General features: G+C 38.9%; 1 protein-coding gene and 1 non-coding gene across 2 annotated transcripts in view; one reads left to right on the forward strand and one right to left on the reverse strand.

Moving 5' to 3' along the window:
- The first annotated feature begins 6039 nt into the window (after window positions 1-6039).
- The window catches only part of LOC119727933 (phospholipid-transporting ATPase ABCA1-like), a 35233-nt gene continuing 21318 nt past the window's right edge, over window positions 6040-19954 (forward strand). Inside the window, exons 1-9 of the mRNA XM_038200013.1 lie at window positions 6040-6162; window positions 7386-7534; window positions 12046-12170; window positions 14953-15147; window positions 15787-15859; window positions 16447-16568; window positions 17338-17535; window positions 17853-17921; window positions 19002-19254. Coding sequence (XP_038055941.1) covers window positions 6080-6162; window positions 7386-7534; window positions 12046-12170; window positions 14953-15147; window positions 15787-15859; window positions 16447-16568; window positions 17338-17535; window positions 17853-17921; window positions 19002-19254 — 1267 coding nt within the window. The 5' untranslated portion in view covers window positions 6040-6079. The remainder of the gene's footprint in view (window positions 6163-7385; window positions 7535-12045; window positions 12171-14952; window positions 15148-15786; window positions 15860-16446; window positions 16569-17337; window positions 17536-17852; window positions 17922-19001; window positions 19255-19954) is intronic.
- Trnal-cag lies at window positions 7132-7204 on the reverse strand. The gene has a single exon. It is a non-coding gene; the product is annotated as a tRNA-Leu (tRNA).

Consider the following 19954-nt stretch of genomic DNA (forward strand, 5'->3'; position numbering starts at 1 on the left):
AATTGAGATAATATAATTACGATGAAAAAAGTGGTGTCAGGATGCAACAGTCTTTCCCATCCTTTAATACACAAACACAGTTTGTATGTGTTAATGCTGTATAAGTCTCATTTAAAAGAGATTGAAAATATTCACAAAACCAAACTTTTGGTGTTACACTTTGGGAAGGAAATAGGCTTAGGCTGGATAAACACTTCATGTTTGTCCCCTTGACTTTCCCCATTCAGTGAGCATTACTAAACTTGTTGTTTTAATTGCTTCAAATTCATCAGGAGATGTACTTTGACCATAGAGCTGTGACCTTAAAAATGTATTGGCACAGATATTGTTTTCTTCAAACAGTTTTTCAGTTTGTATTAAATTTTTTTTTTAATGGGAAAAAATACTTGTTTTCTATTTTTGACATCTTCAACCTTATGAGAAAAAACTGTTTTATTCATGGTGCCTATACATCACCCATTCTGATTTAAAGGTATAGTCCATCATTTGTAATTTGTGCATTATGTTTGTTTGAAGCAACAAAAGTGCTTAAGATTTAAAGAAGGATGCTGATCAACTAACCTGATTAAGTTTCAGCTCAGCTTCAGCTGCATATTTCGAGAAAAACAACATTCTAGGATCTCGATTTCAAATCAAAAGTTGCTGAATCATGTTTTGAATTGGGCCTGAATTCAGCGTCCGAGACTCGTTCTCACTGAGCCGATTGCAGCTACGCGATGTCGCGCACTGATCGGACAAATTAAAGCAACTGCATGTGCGTGTGTATCGTGCCAATGCTTGTGGGCGCTTCGCTGAATAACAAAACGAACTACTAATTTGATTTCCTACGGTGCTTCTTAAGAAGCACCATTGGAAAGGCCTTCTTTTGTTGATTTCTTCAAAATGACAGCTTGCCAGAAAGAATAATTTCACAGGGAGTTTAGTCCTCTTACTATCTTTCAACCAAGTATGTTTTTTCAACAATAATTATGCCAGTTACTTTTTGGATAGCTGCAAATGATGGACTCTGGCTTTAAGAGTAATTTTATAGTCTGCAAGTTCTTGACATGCTTGTTTTTTTTGGGGGGGGGGATTTTTGTTGTCGGGGGGATGGTGTCCAGCACTGTGTAGCCACAAGCCTGGGTTCTCACCATATGGGGCGAGTGTGTTCCCCCCCCCCCCTTACCCCACCCCGCCCCCTGGCTACGCTGCTGATGGTGTATGCACCATCTTTCTCTAGTTGGGTTCTTGGATTGGAATTCGTGATATAACCTTTTAGAGGAAGAAAATAGCAAATTTTATTGCCAGTGCCACAATTGTCCTGCCTTACATTGTACAAACATGACACTTTAGAAATCACTGGTACTATAAAATTGAGAATTAAGAGATTTTTAATGAGACAGTATGGGGGGGGGAGTAATGTCTTTTTCAGGGCTGATTTTCAGTTTAAAAATCTGGCAATATTTGTAAAAGTGTTGAGCACTGGTTCAGCTATCTTTTCTTTAATTTTTTGTATGTATTTCACTGTGGTCACATTACATTCTCTGACAAACAACATTGCCCAATAATTAATAAATATTTACTCTCATGACTGTTCACATAATAATGGTTATTTATCACCATCACAGAATGACACATTGTCACCAGGGAGACGCGCCCGTCAACGAAGAGATTGACACTCGCTTGTGTAAATTACATGCTCAACAGAGAAAGGTTTTGCCAACCAGCGCCTGCTGAGAACGAAGTGATTTCCCAACATTTCCTGTGCGTGTGTGGGAGGAGGGCAAACTCACATACACTATCACTGCAGTGTGTTTGTATATGCTGCCTTTGAACTTTGCCTGTACTTTGGGTGAATGCAAAGCAATTGGACTTTGATTTTAGAGTTTTGAACAGAACTGTAACGTCTGCAGTATTTATCATCCAGCGATTGGACCGGCAGCGTGTCGGGCATCATCATGGCGTTCTTTACCCAACTCATGTTACTAACATGGAAGAATGTGACATTACGTCGGAGACAAAAGGTAGGAAACAGTTATTGCCATTTGGAAAGTTTTACTTTTTATTGCGACTAATAGGAAAATGAAATTTGACAATCTATCTTTGGTACCGGTGTGAAAAAGAAAAAAAAATTGAGAAGGCGAGAAGTTGTATATTGATCAGTATGCTATTCTCTACAGTATCAAGCCTTACCAAAACATTGCTGTCAAACTGGCAAAACAAATAAAAGTGGAAAAACCACAAAACTTTAAGAATTTTTTGGGGAAAAATCAGTCATACCGCTACAATGCTACATTTACAGGGTGACCCCCAAAAAATGCAGCCCTGAAACATTTGGGCTTTTTTTCAAAAATGTGATCAGTGAATTTGTATGTTTTGGATATCAGCTTGAAATTAAGAGGTTTTTTTTTTCAAATACAAAACAAAATCACGAAAACAGCACGTTGGGTTGCTGAGAAAATACCAATCATGTAAAAGAAGTGATTTTTCATCCTTTTCAAAGGTACTTCATGCAGTGAAGCATGTTACTATTAGCCCATTGTGCAATTGTCTTACATTTTGTGAACTTTATTTATGATGCTGAAATGGTTTCAAATATAACAAAAAAAGAATAAGATACCTGTTTAGGTGGAAAATAAAAAGTATTTCCATGAAATTCATTTGTAGTCTTGTTATGTTATGTGCTGTGTTGTTTTAAAGGATTATATGACACAATGTGCCACATGCATTACATGCACAAATAGGTATAGTGTTCAAAACTCTCTTAATTGGTAATGCCAGATGGAATGGGCCAAAAAGGGGTTGTGTTAAAGGGAATATACAACATTTGCAAACATCGAAATATAAAACTACCAAGTTTTTACAAAATACCTTACTAGGATGTTGGTAAATGACAGTCTCAAGCATCTTGTAAAATTATGGCACCTGGTGTGAAGTCATTTTCGAGAAAATGGTATTTTTGTATACATTTCCAACGGTGGTCGGCCGACCAGCGTTGGAAAAACCTAACTATTTTTCAACTGCTGCTCCAAATTTACCATTTTTCAGTCCAAATTTTGTTTGCTATTGGTTACACGTTCATGAACGGGTGCAGGCCAGCTAGACTGGTTCCTTTGTCTTACAATTTTCCATCATTTGTAAATTGATCCATTTTATCTTTTGTGGAGTCAGGGAACCAGACTACTTGAACATTTTTGTTTTTCTTGGTTTTTCCAACCTTTTCGAACACAAAACTTCACAAATGTCAGTGTAATTATATTTGATTTATTATACTAGCATCTTGAATAGTTCATTTCCGAAAATTACAGCAAAAGCCAATGATGTACATTCCCTTTAAAATGGCATTTTCTCAGCAACCCAATATGCTGTTTCCTTGATTTTTTCAGTACCGGAACTTGAAAGAAAAAGCTCTCAGCTTTAATCTGATATCCAAAACCCCAAAGTTCACAAATCAGGTTTTTGAAAAAATACACATTTTTTTAGGGTTGCGTTGGGGGGTGGGGGGAGGGGGTCACCCTGTATAGGCTTGTCAATACACTGAAGAAAGATCAAAACAAAATATGCAGTAATTGCTGTAAGGGATTGTAGATTGATTAATTCTATCATATTTTTGACAGCTTCGTCTCCTCACCGAGTTAATTTGGCCTGTCCTGTTGTTTGCGATTATCGCTGTGGTGAGACGGAGTCAAATGCCTGGTTTCAAACCTGAATGTGAGTATACTACCATTGAGGATATCATATTGCTCTGAAAATCAAAGATTTTATTTTGGCTAGTCTCAGCTGTATGTTCTATTGCCAATAATTGTTTAGCAAAGTATGTACAGCAAGTGTCACTAGAATAAACTAGAGCACTCGGAGAGCGCAAACCTCCATAAGGCTAAACAATTCGGGCGATTCACAATGCAGTGTGCCACCAAGAGTTTGCCTCGGAGAGTTCATTTTTCAACAACTTCGCAGTGCAGGACATTTGAAATTGTTAGTTTTCCGGTCAGTAGTTTCGTAAGTGCATGATTCCGGTAGCTGTTTGTCCTTTTCCTTTCTTTTTATCAATATGGTGATTTTTGTAAGGCGGCAGAACACTATGCCCGCTATCTATAACAAATTAGCTCAAGTTGTCTACTGACACTCATTCAAATGGGTCATGTTTTGTCGACTGTAAACTTGAAAAAATGGACTCTCCACAACAAACTTTTGGTGGCGCACTACATTGTGAATCACCCGAATTCCCCGCCATATTGTCAGTACACCCAAATAAATACTCAGTTAATTGGTGAAGAATATTTTTAAAAAGTGCTTGATCCAAACCCAGATCTGGATCACTCCCAAAAGCTAATTGGTTTGTACTTTTACCAAGGGCCACCCCTAAAAATATTTGCATGCAAATCCGTCCATAACTTTTTGAGTTATCTTGTTCACAGACAAACCAACCAACCAACAAACTGACCAAATCCGATGAAAACATATTAACCTCCTAATTTGCAGAAGGCAATTTCAAGGTTTTCAAAATCACCACGCAATTTTTGATAAAGGCTACAATCAGTGGACAATACTCCAAAATGAAATCAAGATTTCAGTCCGTGTAGGAAATACTGAGGGTGTTAGGCCTATGTTAAATTTTTGGCAAAATAATTTTGTCAAAATCATTTTGAACAAAATTTAATGAAAAGAAGTAAATGTGTTGATCCTGTTGCAGTTAGATTTGGATTTGTATTTGTGTCAGAATCAAGTATAAATATTTCATCTCACATCCTGAAAATGTAGCTGCAGCCTAGCATCCAATGTTTGTTGTTGTAAATAATAACATTTTGCCAATTGGCATCATGGCAATTGAAAAAGCCATCTGTAGGAGTAATAGGATTTAGTGGCATGGGAATGAACATTTTTCACCTTGTACATAAAAAAATGTGATCAGGTAAAAACACCCCCCTCAACAAAAAATGAAACATTTTCTCCAATATAAATTTGAGCTTAACAACGGGACTTCATGGCATTTCTTCTTGGATTGGCTAATTTCCCTGCTTTTGACTTTTTCTGCATGCCATGAAAATGACAACGCTGCAGAGAGTATTGTAAAGCTTGAAATGTCCTCTTCTTGTGAATTCGAAGTGGAACGCCTGAATCAATCAATGTGTTCATTATAATATTGATGATCAGTGAACCTATGGTAGCAAATCTCCCTTTGAGCTATTTTGAGGAGAATATATTAATATATTTTTTTATGCAGATTGATGTTAATGATGACCAACAGCTGTTTATTTTATAGATTGACACTATATTCTGTACTTGTGTCGGGACACAATACTGATAACCAAAAGTGGGATGTTAGAGATCTGAAGCAAGATGAAAGCTGTATGCTCATAGTTTTCTCTTCAATTGTTGGGAGAAACATCTTTTTAAGTGGAAAACAACATTGAAAAGAAAATAGGCCAAATATTTTTTACTGCAAGGCAGATTACAATCATTTTGGACAGTTAATGTAAGTTACATGGTGTCTACTTTCCACTTGTGCAGTCTTCTGCAAGTATCAAACAAGGCAATTATGGGCTTTTTGTAGTCTTGTCAAGGTATCCATTTCTTGTTTAAATCAAATTGCGGGGAAAATCTTGAGAAGTCATTTATTCACTAATCAGTGGACGCAGTAACTAACGTTAAACTGGTGTGCTGTGATGTTTAAAAGAGTAAAAAAAAAAAAAATAGCCATACCATTTGTCAATAGAAACATCTAAATTAACTGTTCTTGTCACATAATGTAATTGATTATCAACCTGCCTGCAATTGTGGAGAAAATTAAATGAAGTTTGGCCAATTAATCTTTTCAATGTTGTTTTCCACTTAAAGGGATGTTTCTCCCAACAGTTTAAGAGAAAACCATGAGCATACAGCTTTCATCTTGCTTCAGATCTCTAACATCCCACTTTTGATTGCCAGTATTTTGTCCTTACGCAATTATAGTTTTTAAGGTATTATGCAAAACATTAGAATATGTAGATGTATGGTTCAGTCTACCACTAGATCTAAAACGATTTGCATATCTCTATCAGGTCATTTTCTGAGCAAGGCACTTCCTTCGGGAGGTCTCCTCCCGTTCTTCCAGTCGTTGATGTGTGACTTCCAAAGCCAGTGCCTCCCCAATGAAACCTACGGCGAGGGCAGTGGCAACGTCAATAACTTCAGAGATGCAGGGTATGTGAAGACTTTTCTCTCTTTCTTTCATGAATGAAATATGCGAAACAGGGCGGTATTGGAGTATTTGTGAAGTATGGTCAATGTAAGCGGCCTGTGGTCGCAGTTAGTTGGGACAAGTTTTTAAAAGCGGCAGAGTTTTAAGTTCTGAATAGCCTTAAATGTTACTCTGATTGTATCTTGGATACTGCTAAAACATTACTCAAAGCTATTCAGAAATTGAATTTCCCACCCTTTAGAAATAGAAGTTCACTGCATGCCAGTTGTTGACTGTGGCTTCTCATCCTGGGGGGGGGGGGGGCATGGGGGGGGGGGCTTTAGGTTACAATGGAGGGGCGCCCAAATTTTCATCCGTGCTGAAAGGTAGACAGGTTTTTTTCACCGGGCACCCGTCTCCATAAAACCAAGGGGGGGGGGGGGGCCTAGACACCATCTTCCCATGGGGGCACTGTTCAAAACCTATATCATGGTTAATGTACCGCTATTCCTCGGACATTAAAATAAACAGCCACCCGCGAAAAGAAAGGGTTCTATGTTCTTCCAGCTAATCATGGTAACTCATACGGATGTGCTTTTCTCCGGATGTCAAATTTCCAGTGGGGGGGGGGGGGTGACTGGGGGGCGCGAACTTTTTATGGCCACATGAACTTTTTATGGTTTCACCCTGAAAATAGATTGGTTTTTAAATTGCTGTTTTTTTCCAGCAATGCAAAGCTATTCACTACTGAATGAGATGTCAAAATAAAAAAAAGACTAGATTTAGTTACGAAGTTGCTTCAAAAAATTTCTCTCTTTCGAAGTGATTGGGCCAGACTCGAGTCCATGAAATGCTGCTGTGGGGGGATCGCCACACCTCCTCCACAGCGAGTCTGTTACCTTCCCAGCATTGAATAATGCCGGTACCCATGTAACACCTGGGTTGAGAGGAGTAATTGAGGTGAAGCGCCTTACTCAAGGGCACAACACGCATGGCCACGGCGGGGCTCGAACCCACAACCTCAGGATCCTGAATCCTGTGCCCTACCGCTAGACCACACGTGCCTACGTTCCCAAGAATTCACAGACAATAGAAAAATGAAAGTCTTTTATTAAACAAGGTATACAAATTGAAAGTTCTTTAGGAGAGTTGGGAAGCATGAGGAGATTAACTGTGGCATTTTGAAGTATCGGAAAGTACATCTTCTGTTCTAATGATTTATCTCCTGTATCCCTTTGCCTCCTAGACTTACAAAAATACTCCAAGATGTGGAGTTAATCGTGACAAACAAGACAACTCTGGAAGCGTTGAAGACTTTGCTTATTGAAGTCGGTGAACTGAACAAACTGCTGCCATTCCTGAAAGATATGGACAAATTCCCAAATGCAAATCCAGGTAGGCTTGATGTGCTCAACATGCAAGGGCATCAGTCACTTCTCAAAAGTGGGGGGGGGGGGGACATACCTTGATCAGAACCAATGCGAAGCCCTAACGGCGTGGGGTTCGGGGCCCGCTTAAAAGCCCCAAAAATGTTGGATTTTAGATGCTCTGTGGTGGAATCTGAGGCAATTTCTGACAACTTCAACCAATTCTTTTCTTTTTTAGTAAAAGATTATCATTTAAACATCCTTTTTGAGTTTGGAGTCATTAAGTCAGCTATTCTGAGCTATAGAATCATATATAGGCTACAATTTTTTTGGGAGACGAAAAAGTGGGGAGGGGAGAGACAGTTCGGAGCATGGGCCCGAAGAATTTTGGACTCTAGACACTCTGTGGTGCGATCTGAGGTAATTTCTGACCAATTTAACCAATTTATTTTAGCAAGAGATTACCGTTTAACCCTAAAGGGGCCGGGGGGGGCGGAATCCGCCCCCCCCTCAACATTTTCCGCGATAGCTTCTAAAAAAATTTTTTTCGCGACCCGAGCTGTTATGACTTTTTAGCCTCGAGCTTTTTGCATCTTTTGATACCAAAAATATAAAAATCGGACCACGGGTTGGCACGTGGCGAAAAATTTTCCGGCGCTACGTGCCGTGAAAACTGAATTTTCGCATATACGTGTACACCGAGCAGAATTGCCATTCATACATATGAATAATTAATTAGCCATAATTCCAAAACCCTTTGACCTATAGTCATGAAATTTCTTGGGCATGTTAAGGAAGAGTTGCTCTATGCATGTGCAGAGTTTCAAAATTTTTCGTCACTCGATGGCTGAGATCTTAGGGGGGGGGGGCGCGGGGGCGGAATTCCCCCCCCCCCCCCGGCTGAGAGATGGTCAAAATAACCCGGCCCCTTTAGGGTTAAACATCATTTTCGAGTTTGGAGTCATTGAATGAGCTATTCTGAGCTATAGAATCATATATAGGCTACAAATTTCATTCGGGGTGGAAAAAAGTGGGGAGTCAAACAATATATCTCCCTCCCCCTCCCCCCAACTTTAAAAAGTGGGGGAAGGAGGGACTTGTCCCCCTGTCCCCCACCGATGGACGCCCATGTCGACATGCAAAGATGGAGAAGTTTTTTTGCGAACTGAACAACACTTTTATCTAGTTCAGTTTCATTGCATATTATCAGTTCTCCTTGTGATGGCAGAATCTTAAGGGTAATATACAACATTTGCAAACATCAAAAAACAAAACTACCAAAAAGTAAGGAAAAGTACCTTACTTGACTGTAAGTGAATAATAGTCTCAAGCATCCTGTGAAATCATGGCTCTTGGTGTGCTGTCATTTTCGAGAAAATTTGAGTTTTTGTATCAATTTCCAACGATGGTCAGCCGACCATCGCTGGAAAAAAAAAAGACTTTTTCTTTCTTCAAATACTGCCCCCAGATTCCCAAATTTAGTTAGTCCCCATTTTGTTTGCAATCGGTCACACATCCGTGAATGGGCACAAGCCAGCAGGTCCGGTACCCTGACCTGATAATTCCCCAACGTCTATAAATTGCTCCATTTTGTCAGAAGTAGTGCCAGGAAACCAGACAACAAGAATGGCATTTTTTCTTGGTTTTTCCAGTATCTACGAACAAAAAATTTAAACAAGTCAGTGTAACAATATTTGCTATATAATACTAAGCCCCAAATCCATCCATTTCTGAAAATAACAGCAAAAGCAAATGTTGTATAATACCTTTAAGTCATGCAAACTTGTATATCCATTTTCCTACAGTTTGGCAAATGACGGGATTATTTGTTTACCACATTTATTAAGCCACTAATTTTGCCCAAAAAAATATTACGTAGGTATTTTTTAGTTTCTTAAATTAGAGAAATCAAAATAAAATGTTATTTTTTTTTTGAAATAGTGTGACTGGGTTTGCAAAATGGATTTGTACGCAAAAAATATAAGGGCATACTTCTGATATACAATTTCAGATTTAGGCCTACTGTCGTAATAGCTAAGGTGACTCAGACACATTCGTTGGTGATGAAATGTTTTGCCTGTGTAGAAAAATCCGGGTTCAAAAAACTTTCCATTTGAAGGCAAATACATACTTTGGGTGGGGAGTCAAATCTATTCTCATCCATAAATTTCAATTCAATTCAACCTGAAAAAAAAAATTTACCACTCAGACCAGTCAACCTCCGGCTTGCCTTGCGCTTTTGTCCGCGCAGATTGATATTGGGTGAATCACAAACAAGTGGTTATCAGGACTCGCCAATCATTAACTGGATGACCCAGCTTCGCCACCCAGGGTCATCCTGGGTGGATCTAAGCAATATCCAGGCTAAATATTGACAAAAATGAGCAGGCTCACGTGCCAGTGCGTGCTAACCACGGTAAAGTAAATTTTGTGGACTAAAGTCTGCTGCGCTGAGCTCACGTAAATATCAAAGTACATCTCACCCGTTATCTTCCCAGGTCATCGATAAAAAAACATAAAACGGCAATTTTATTTATGATTGAAAACTGATGACGCAGAAAGCTAAATGGTTGAGAGTTTTTTGTTATGTTTAAGAATAATTTCAATTCATATCAGAATATAAATGTATAATTGTTCACACGACTGGGAAAAAATTTTAAGGAATGTATCACGTACTCTCCAAAACAGCACTAACATAGCTTTTCCATTTCAAAAAATTAATAAATCACATTTCTAGAAATAATAAAATCTTATCTTCTTTTTATCCTGTAGCCTAATTAATGACACTGCGAAAGGGTTAAGTATTAACTTTTCTGTAAAATATCGGTTTCCACAAACCTTAAGTAAACTAAACCAGTATTAATGCGTTCTCCCAAATAAAAAGGTGGTTCAGTTCCTGATGTTTTTGGTCTCTTTAATACAAAAACTTTATGGTAAACTTCACAGGGAGAATTAAGAATCAGAAATTGTTAATAATTAAGTCACTCCAACTTTGCTGAAATCAAACAAATCAAAAATCAATGAGCCAAAAAGCAAACTCTTGCAACTTAGAGTTGTAATCAAGTAAATCACAAGTCAGTTTGACTTGTGAATGACTTATGAATGATTTTGGAATGACTTGCGAATGACTTGTGATTGACTTGTGATTGACATGTGAATGACTTGTGAATGACTTGTGGATGACTTGTGGATGACTTAATTGTGGATGATTTGTGATTGACATGTGAATGACTTGTGAATGACTTGTTTTTGACTTGTGAATGACTTCTGGTTGACTTGTGAATGACTTGTGGATGACTTGTGGATGACTTAATTGTGGATGATTTGTGATTGACTTGTGGATGGCTTGTGATTGACATGTGAATGACTTGTGTTTGACTTGTGAATGACTTGTGGTTGACTTGTGAATGACTTGTGAATGACTTGTGGATGACTTGTGAATGACTTGTGAATGACTTGTGAATGACTTGTGGATGACTTGTGGTTGACTTGTGAATGACTTGTGGATGATTTGTGATTGACTTGTGGATGGCTTGTGATTGACATGTGAAAGACTTGTGATTGACTTGTGATTGACTTGTGGATGACTTAAATGTGGATGACTTGTGATTGATAATTGTGGATGACTTGTGGATGACTTAATTGTGGATGACTTGTGATTGACTTTGGATGACTTGACTTGTAGATGACTTGTGGTTGACTTATGACTGACTCAATTACAACTCTGATCCACAAAATTGAGCTTTCCAGGGCCCAATTTCATAGCGCTGCTTAACAGTAAGCAAAAAAGTTGTGCCTACTATAGCGGAAAATCATGATGCTGCTTGAGCACTATTTCATGCTAACGGTTGCGCGCGCATGGAGATTTCTATTGTTACGTCACTGATTTAAGCAAAGTTTTCTTCTGGGGTTAAGCATGCTTTTGCTGTGCTTACTGCTTAACGGTCCCTATGAAATAGATTGAGGTTCGGTAAGCACAAAGTCGGCTGTTAAGCAGCGCTATGAATTGGGCCCAGATCTGATGTCCAGTAAATAGTTCTGTCTTACTCTCGATTAAAAATGAATGTGGACAAAAGCTGTTGTACTGCATTGAAGTAGGTGAAATAATGAAATTTCAATTTGTTAACGCTTTTGTCATCCTAACTGTTTGCCTTTGTATCGGCTTTTCTGCACCAGCTGGTACCATTAGTATACAAATGTGTCAATTTGACATATCTCTATAGCCACATGAATCTTTTCAAATTATTAATCGTTATTTTCGAAACAACATTAGCCATTTACCTTTGTACCCTATGCAAACACATTGCATGCGTGCCAACCATTATTGGGTTAAGTAGAGTTTTTGTATGTTAAGTAGGCTTTTATTAAACTATAGTGCTTGGTTTTTTTGTGTGGGAAAGGTGGGTGTGTTTTTTGCTTTGTTTAGTTCTAGGTGGTTTTTTTTGCCTTTTGTTTTTATAATTTGATCCAGCTGAAAGCATTTAAATTTAAATTGGCAGGTTTCTGTTTGTGCAAGTTTAATGATTTATATTTTCACAGGCTCGGAGTCTCTCAAAGATTATCTCAAAGACCCCGACAAGGTGAAGAGATTTCTGACCGAGGACCTCCAGCTTTCACCAGCAGTAGCAGATGCAATACTCGATGCAAAAATGACTCCAGAACAGGTATTATGTGATTGGAAGATTGGAAGAAAAAGTTTCATCTTAGAGTTTAATTGAAGAGGAACAGGCCAGCGGCCAATTTCACACAAAAAACATAACTTTCATATCTTTCAATGTGTACAGGATTTATGCAACAAATTTGTAACTTTCAATATGTACAGGATTTACACAACAAATTTGTTGCAAAGCTACAACAATGTATACTTACAATCAGTTCCACAAAACTTGGCATAACTGCACAAGTTTGAACAGTTTAATCATCTTGGATAAGGAACTTTACAGCAACTTCATGGAGGAAATGTGCATGGTGTTAAAACAACTGACTGGTACAAAATGATAGTCTTATTGAAGTGGACTTGTTCTATACAAGCATCAGCACTAATTCTTATGTGTGTGTATGCTCTGGGGAATTCCGCTTTACCAGAAACCAATATTTGCAGATTTTATTTGAGAGGTTTCGCATCCGAACGGATACGTGCACATATTGATTTAGCTATCCATAACTGTTATCGACCATTCCGTTGTTTCCCATCGTGTATGCATATACATACGCAGTTTTACGGTTAGTTGTTTGAACCTTTACCAATGAAAGTAATAGAGAGTTTTTGCATCCAAACGGATAAGTGTATTCGTACGTGTAGCTATCCGTAACTGTTAGCAACCATTCCGGTACATTTTGTTTGCGTATTTAGTATTTTGTGATTTATTATTATACGTTAGAGTTATTGGAATCGTTGCCCATGATAAAAGCAGTAATCCAAAGTGGTAGCCTCTGATTAAAACCTCACTAATCCTACTCTAAGACACTGACAAATGGCACCTATACGTTCAACAATCCATCCTCTTTCAATTAACTAATACAGGATTAAATTCTTATCAGAAAAAGATGGTGAAAATTGACAAATGGGTGTTTCCATAAATAAGGTGTCCAATAGTGTGACATTTTGCCAAATTTTCAAAATAGTCTTTGATCATCAAAAAACTAATTTGCACAATACACAGTACCTATATTTTATGAATCTAAATGAATGAATCCATTTCTAATGCACTGGAACGAATAGGATGCTGCCAACTGCTGAAAGTTGACAGTAATTGACCAAGGTAACTGGGACACCAAATCAACATTATACAGCTCACTTAACTTACAGAAAGTGAATTAACTACTCAAAATGCAATTTTAGAATTGGTTGTCGGGCCATTATTGATAAAAAAATCAGTTTGAATGAGGCAAGTACTCCATCTTGCAGAAAAATTAAACTTTAATTTTGAGCACTTCCACAAACCTCGAAATACAGCAAAAAGTTAGTTTTTAGTGCAAAAAAACTGATTTTTTTTGCCATTACCGGTATATCATTACATTTTCTATTTCTTTGTCCATGACATGTTCAAAGTTACATTCCTTTCACTTCATTTTTCATTATATGCACTCTTTCTAACATACAGTGGGAGAAATTAACCAAAATGTGGTTGTCGCGTGTAACTGGGACACCAACATTTCAGTATCCCAGTTACATCAGACAAATTTAATAACACACTTAAATAGTTATTTGAGTGGTATTTCAGTGGTGCAGTTGGTATTAAACACTGTTTGCAGTAATCAGATGATATCAGAAATCCCAGTTTCCATGATTTATGTTGTCTATACAATCAAGAATGACCATGGTAACTATGGCAGCATGCGGGACACCAAAAAATTAAAATGTCCATCAGCACAAGATACTTGGTTCAGAAGACTTGCTATCATGTTGTCTGGAAACAGCCTAGTAACTTCATTTCAGATGACTTCATTCATACATTTTTTAGCTGTTTTTGTGCCAATTATAAACCATCAAACTTTACCAAGGTAACTCGTTGAGTGGGACACCAAATGTTGTCAGTTTTTAATAAAGCTTTCAAACCATATTTTATCATTGTTCAATGTTTCCAAATTTGCTATTTTTATAGAGTTTGAACTCACTCTTAATATCAAATGAGCTTCTATCACTTAAGAATGGTCATATTTTGTAAACAATTGTGCAAAATAAATGCGAAAACCACTTAACTAGCGGGACACCAAATAGTTAGGCGAGCAAGAAGGTTTTCAACAGGTCAGTGTATAGAATTGGTGGAAATGTTAATGTTGGAGTCTTGTGTGTATTGACTTTGGGATGTATACTTTTATGTCCATCAAAATGGAATGATAAAGGATGCTTCAGGTATGTGATATATGATATTCTAAATAGACATCTCCGGATGTCACAAACCGTACCAAAAAAAAACACACGGGACACGAACACAATATTTCATGATAACTTCCAAAATATGGAGGGCAGAAATATTTGGACTATACCATTCATAAGCGCCGTCTTTGTACTACAAATAAACCCCTATTTCACTAAAAATTGTTTCCTCTTTTTGCCACAAAATACCAACAAAATTGTCACCCTGGAAAACCATATTGGACCCCTAATAAATGGAAACACCCAAATGGCACATATATGTTCAACAATTTATCCTCTTTCAATTAATTAATAGGCCTACAGGATTAAATTCTTATCAGAAAAGATGGTGAAAATTGACAATTTATTTTGTGTTTCACACTGACGGGTAGTGTGTGTTATATCCGATGCCTGTACTCACATAGCAGATAGCGTTGTGTACGATGTCGCAAGACGTCATATGCGTATCCATTTGCTTGCAAAACCTCTGTATAAGCTTGAACAGTGTCACGTACACAAATAAGTTTAAGAGTTCCTTACAATCCTCTTGTGACCCTTAACCTCTCATTGGTCTCCCCGCCTCCAAGATCCTCTCCCTGATGAACCCCCAGACGTTCCAGGATGCATCCTGTGACAAGGAGCAACTGCAGAAGCTCTTTGGTGTGGACAACCAGACCACACTGGACGCCATGCAGAGAGAGCTGTGTAACCTGACCGATGCGGACCTGGCCAGCTTGAGCCAGATGATGGCCGATCAGATCGACATGGACAAACTCATCAATGTAAGTCATCCGGATTCCTTTGTCGTACATATCCTGACTATACAGGGTGGATCAAAAAAACCAAACCAACATATTATTGCTAATTGAAACAGAAGTAGGGCACATGTGAATCAAAGGGAGATATCCTCTGTTAGGGTTGAATCTCCCCTTTAAAATGACACCCTGATCATGTGCTCATTGTGTGAATTTGCTTGAACTGAATTTGAAATTGTCTGACAAAAGACGAAATTAAACATTGGAAGTAAAATCGATGTTAATAGGCGAATATTGAATATTAGAAACGGTGAATCTGAATGATAAACATTTTAAAATAGCCGGGAAAACCTATAGTAGGTCTCAATGCACATGCACGTTTGCAAAGAAAAAAAAGTATGTGCATTCGTCCAGTACTAAACTCCCCCAAGTAGATTCAATCTTGAAAAAAGAGGGAGTTGAAATCCTGGTACGGGCTTGGGCAAAAACCCGAATACAAAGAGGGATTCACAGTATTAAATCCTCGATCCTGATTGTATTGTATTGTCCCATATTTGCAAAATCCATTGATAACATCCTTAGCTAAAAAGTGGGAAATTATGTTGTATTGTCATATTTTATCATCATGTCATGATCGATTCGGTTTTGTTTTATGAATTTATGCAGCTACCAGGCATTCCTAACATTCCAGGCATCGGTGGTTTCCTACGGATGGGCCTTGGAATCCAACAGTACAACGGTATGCATCTCAGCTAGCAAAGTTCTCTGTTGTAGGATCTTGCATGAACCAATAGTAATCCCCAGTTATAAATATAACTTTTAGAGAAATCTAATCGAAAAATGTTTGGAAAGTTGCGATTACACAATGTGAAAGCAAGCGTCTATTTTTATGGGTGTGGTGGAGAGAACCATAGAAAACTCAACATTCAGATGGTATGCTCTGCCTGTCGTCAGAAGACTGATGATGGGCAAATGATAGGCAAAGCAGGTGACTGCTCTATGTTCTGACGTCCCGACAATCGGAACATAGGGGTGTCGGGACATAGGGGTATCGGAACATAGGTGTGTAATACCGGCAAAGCATACAGTCCAAAACTTTAATTTGGTTTTCCCTCAGGCTCTTTTCAGAACCATACAAACTTATAAGAGTGATTTTCTGTGGCATAATTATGGCATCCCTGCAAACTTCCACTAAATGTAACGCTTCTACGTATGTTTTCGTAGTTATACTGGTAGTCTGATATGATAGTAATCATTTTTCGTGGAGGACTATGTTAAGTTCATTTTGTAGTGTAATTTCCTGTCTGTGACTGTTCTATGAACCAGGTTTACCAGTGGATGATCTGCTGAAAAATAAGACTGCATTGATTGACTACATGCAAGAGCAGTTGGGGGTGTCAGAGGAGGACGCAGAGCTGGTGGCCGATTCCATTGACAATCCTAAAATAGTATGTATATTCCCTTTGCCATCATAATTGTTTTTAAACTTGATGGAAAAAATGTTGCAACGTGACGCCTTTCAGCAATTGTACATAGTCTAAGGAGAGTCCAGAACATTTTCTAAGTATTTCCTAACAAAATTGGAAATGTTTCTTAGTCCCAGATTCATTATTATCATTTTTTGCAATGACTGAGCTTCATTGAGATGATAGATGAAGAAAAAAGTGGCGTTAGGTTGCAACTGTTACATTTTTCCCAACTTGATGGATCCACATTGGAAACTTAAAGGAAGAGTAGATCATCTGCAGCTCTCCAAAATCTATCTTGACAAAATTATTGTTGAAAAGCTTACTTGGTTTAAAGATAGTAATGGCACTAAACTCCCTGTGAAATTATTCTTTCTGGCATGCATCATTTTGAAGAAACAATAGAAGAGGGCCATTTCCAAAGATGAGTCAAGTGACGCATTTTGGAAATTTCCGTTAGTGGTTGGTTTGTAATTTGGAGAATCTGTGAATGGATGCGCACAAGCGTTGAGTTGACTCACACGTGCACGCGGTTGCTTGTTATTCATCAGTTCAGTGTGTGACATCACGTATAGCTGCAATCCGCTGAATGAACGTGTCCCGAATGCAGATTTCGGGCGCAATTCAAAACACGACTTGGCAACTTTTGAATTGAAACCGAGATCCTATTGTTTTCTCAGAATATACAGCATTTTCACAGAGCTTAAACTTTTGCATTGATTTCCTGCACTGCTTCTCATTTCCCTCTCAGCTGCTACTGATGCTGGAAGGGCGTAACATGCGAGACACCGTCTGCAACACCACCCTTCTGGAGGACTACGTCACCACCACAGACCCCGCCCAGATTGACGAGCTCAGCGAGACACTCTGCAACATGTCCGACACTGAATTGGATCAGTTTTCCCGCGAGGTCCAAGCCGTTATCAATTATCCTGCTCTCTGGAATGCGGTAAGTCCCCTAGTAGATAGCAGAGGGTCTGTTTTTGTGAATAAATGCTCTAAGCTTTGCAGTGACTGCAGTATTTATGTCAGCTGCAAATATAATCGGATCCACAACATAAACTTCGTCACCCACACCATGAACTGACACTCACGCGCAAGTCGAAGTAGAATGATTCTCGTTTTCACGAACTGACACCCAAGCATGTATAAATGTTAAATACTGGTGCATGTAAAAGTCTTATTAAGCTCTTTTTGCATCATAAGTAAGTTTTAGATGAGATATTATTACTGAAATTATATCTTTCCTTTTCTTGTGTGTTACAGCTAAATGGAACAGATGTGGATGAATGGTACAGGAACTCCCTGACATTAATGCTGTCCCTTGCACATCAGGTATGTTCTCAACTTTTGCCGTTTTTTTTTTTTAACGAATTGGATCCGTTCAATCGATTTTTTTTCATGACATTGTCAATCTCATTACGAAATAACCAACAAAAGTACTGACACAACCGATTGTGTACCCACACAAAAGACCAAGAACTGATGCCGAAACGACGGTGTGACGTCATCTTTGGAATTTCACGTCGTAATGGTCATTTCAAAGTCCGCTAAAAAAATTTGGCCGACCATGTACGACCACTGCCGATCTTGCAAATACTATTGCGATTTCGTTACGACTTCGTTACGACTTCGTTATGACACAACCGTTTGAGTACAGGCAGAGAACAGACTCTGATCCGTTGTGGATATTTTTGCCGACCATCACGATATGTTTCAACTGTTCAAACTAATCGTGGCTCCACTGCCGACCATGCACGACCTGTAGGATGCCGAAACGGCTCTGAAGAAGTCGCTTTGATAAAGTTCAGATGTCGTTCCGAGTTTCACAGTGTCATTCGAGTCTTGCGTCTCAGCACTGTCTTATCGTGATCGGGAGGCTACATCGTGACAGTGTGACACGGGCTTGAGGCTTTCTCCGAATCACGTGATATATAGTAACGGTCTCTATGGTCGGGAGAATGCAAAGTTAAAACGTGCGAAGCATTGGATTAAGTCAACATTCCAGAATTATTCAAATTTAACTCGCAAATGGCTTATTTAAAAGAGATGTCTCCATTTGGAGGTGAAACTCAAAAAACAGCTCAGAGAGTATACCTATAAACATGGGCGTCGCGAGGGGGGGGGCAAGGGGGGCACTTGCCCCCCTGGAAAAGCCAAAAAAAGGAAGGAAAAAACAAAAAACAAAAAAGAAAAGACAAAGAGGCGCGAAGTCATAGTGGTGTAAATTTAATGGTGGGGGAGGGGGGGGGGGAAATGTCCCTGCCCCCCTCTAAAACTGATAAATCGAGAATGTGTTGAGAAATACAGGCATTTTTTGGCAAAAACATGTTTTGCCCCCCTCTAGAAAAAATCCTGGCGACGCCCATGCCTATAAAAGTAACTTCACTTTTTTGGAAAAAACTCAAATATCAGATTTCAGAACTGGACAGCTTCAACGACCTGATGAATGACATCAATCAGATCGCTGTCAAGAACGACTCCAACGACCTCATCTGTGGCAGCGTGGGGGAACTGATCGATCCCAGCCTCATCAACATGGATTCTACAGCCAACTCAGGCTTCGGACAGTTCGGGGACTTGAAAAAGTCCGGAGTTCAGAAACCAATGGCTAGGACTGCCTGGAGGAGCAAAAATGATTCCACGGACGATTTGCAGGGGCCTCCAGGTACGACTTGAAGGGAATGTACAATATTTAACAATTGTTGACTGCTGTGGTGTGGGATATGATGTTTTGAACACCCGAGGGGCGAATAGCACCCCAGGCGAAGCCGAGGGTGCTATAATGCGCTCTGAGGGTGTTCAAAACGTCATATCAGACATCGCAGCAGTCAACCATTGTTTTGTCTTGGATTCTTTGGATTTTGATGTAATGTAAACATCATGAAAACAAACAGCAGTAAACACCATCATGACAATTGAAGGTCAACTCACATGCATGTCGCGTGCTCGAAACAGCTGATCGTCTGCTAGTTCCCTGCTCCCACACATGCGTAAAATCATGGTGAAAATAGCACGGGTACCAACGATACAAGCGTTTCACACCATACACTGTACTTACATGTACCGTACGTACAAGTCATAGCACACTCCCTGTGGGATTACACGTACGTGATATCCCACAGGGCATGTGCTATGACTATTCATTAACTTAACACGTGATCATTTTTGGCCAATGAAAATACAGTATTCAAGACAGAGGTATAACAATTGCTTTTGCTGCTATTTTCATAAATAAATGGATTTGGAGGACTAGCGTGTTATAGAAAATATTAGTAAACTGACTTGGTTCACGTTTTGGGCTTGCAGATGCTTGAAACACCAAGAAAACCAACCATGTGCTTGTAGTCTGATTCCCTGACCCCACT

This window comes from Patiria miniata, unplaced genomic scaffold, assembly GCF_015706575.1.
Source record: "Patiria miniata isolate m_02_andy unplaced genomic scaffold, ASM1570657v1 HiC_scaffold_20, whole genome shotgun sequence".
Lineage (NCBI taxonomy): Eukaryota > Metazoa > Echinodermata > Asteroidea > Valvatida > Asterinidae > Patiria > Patiria miniata.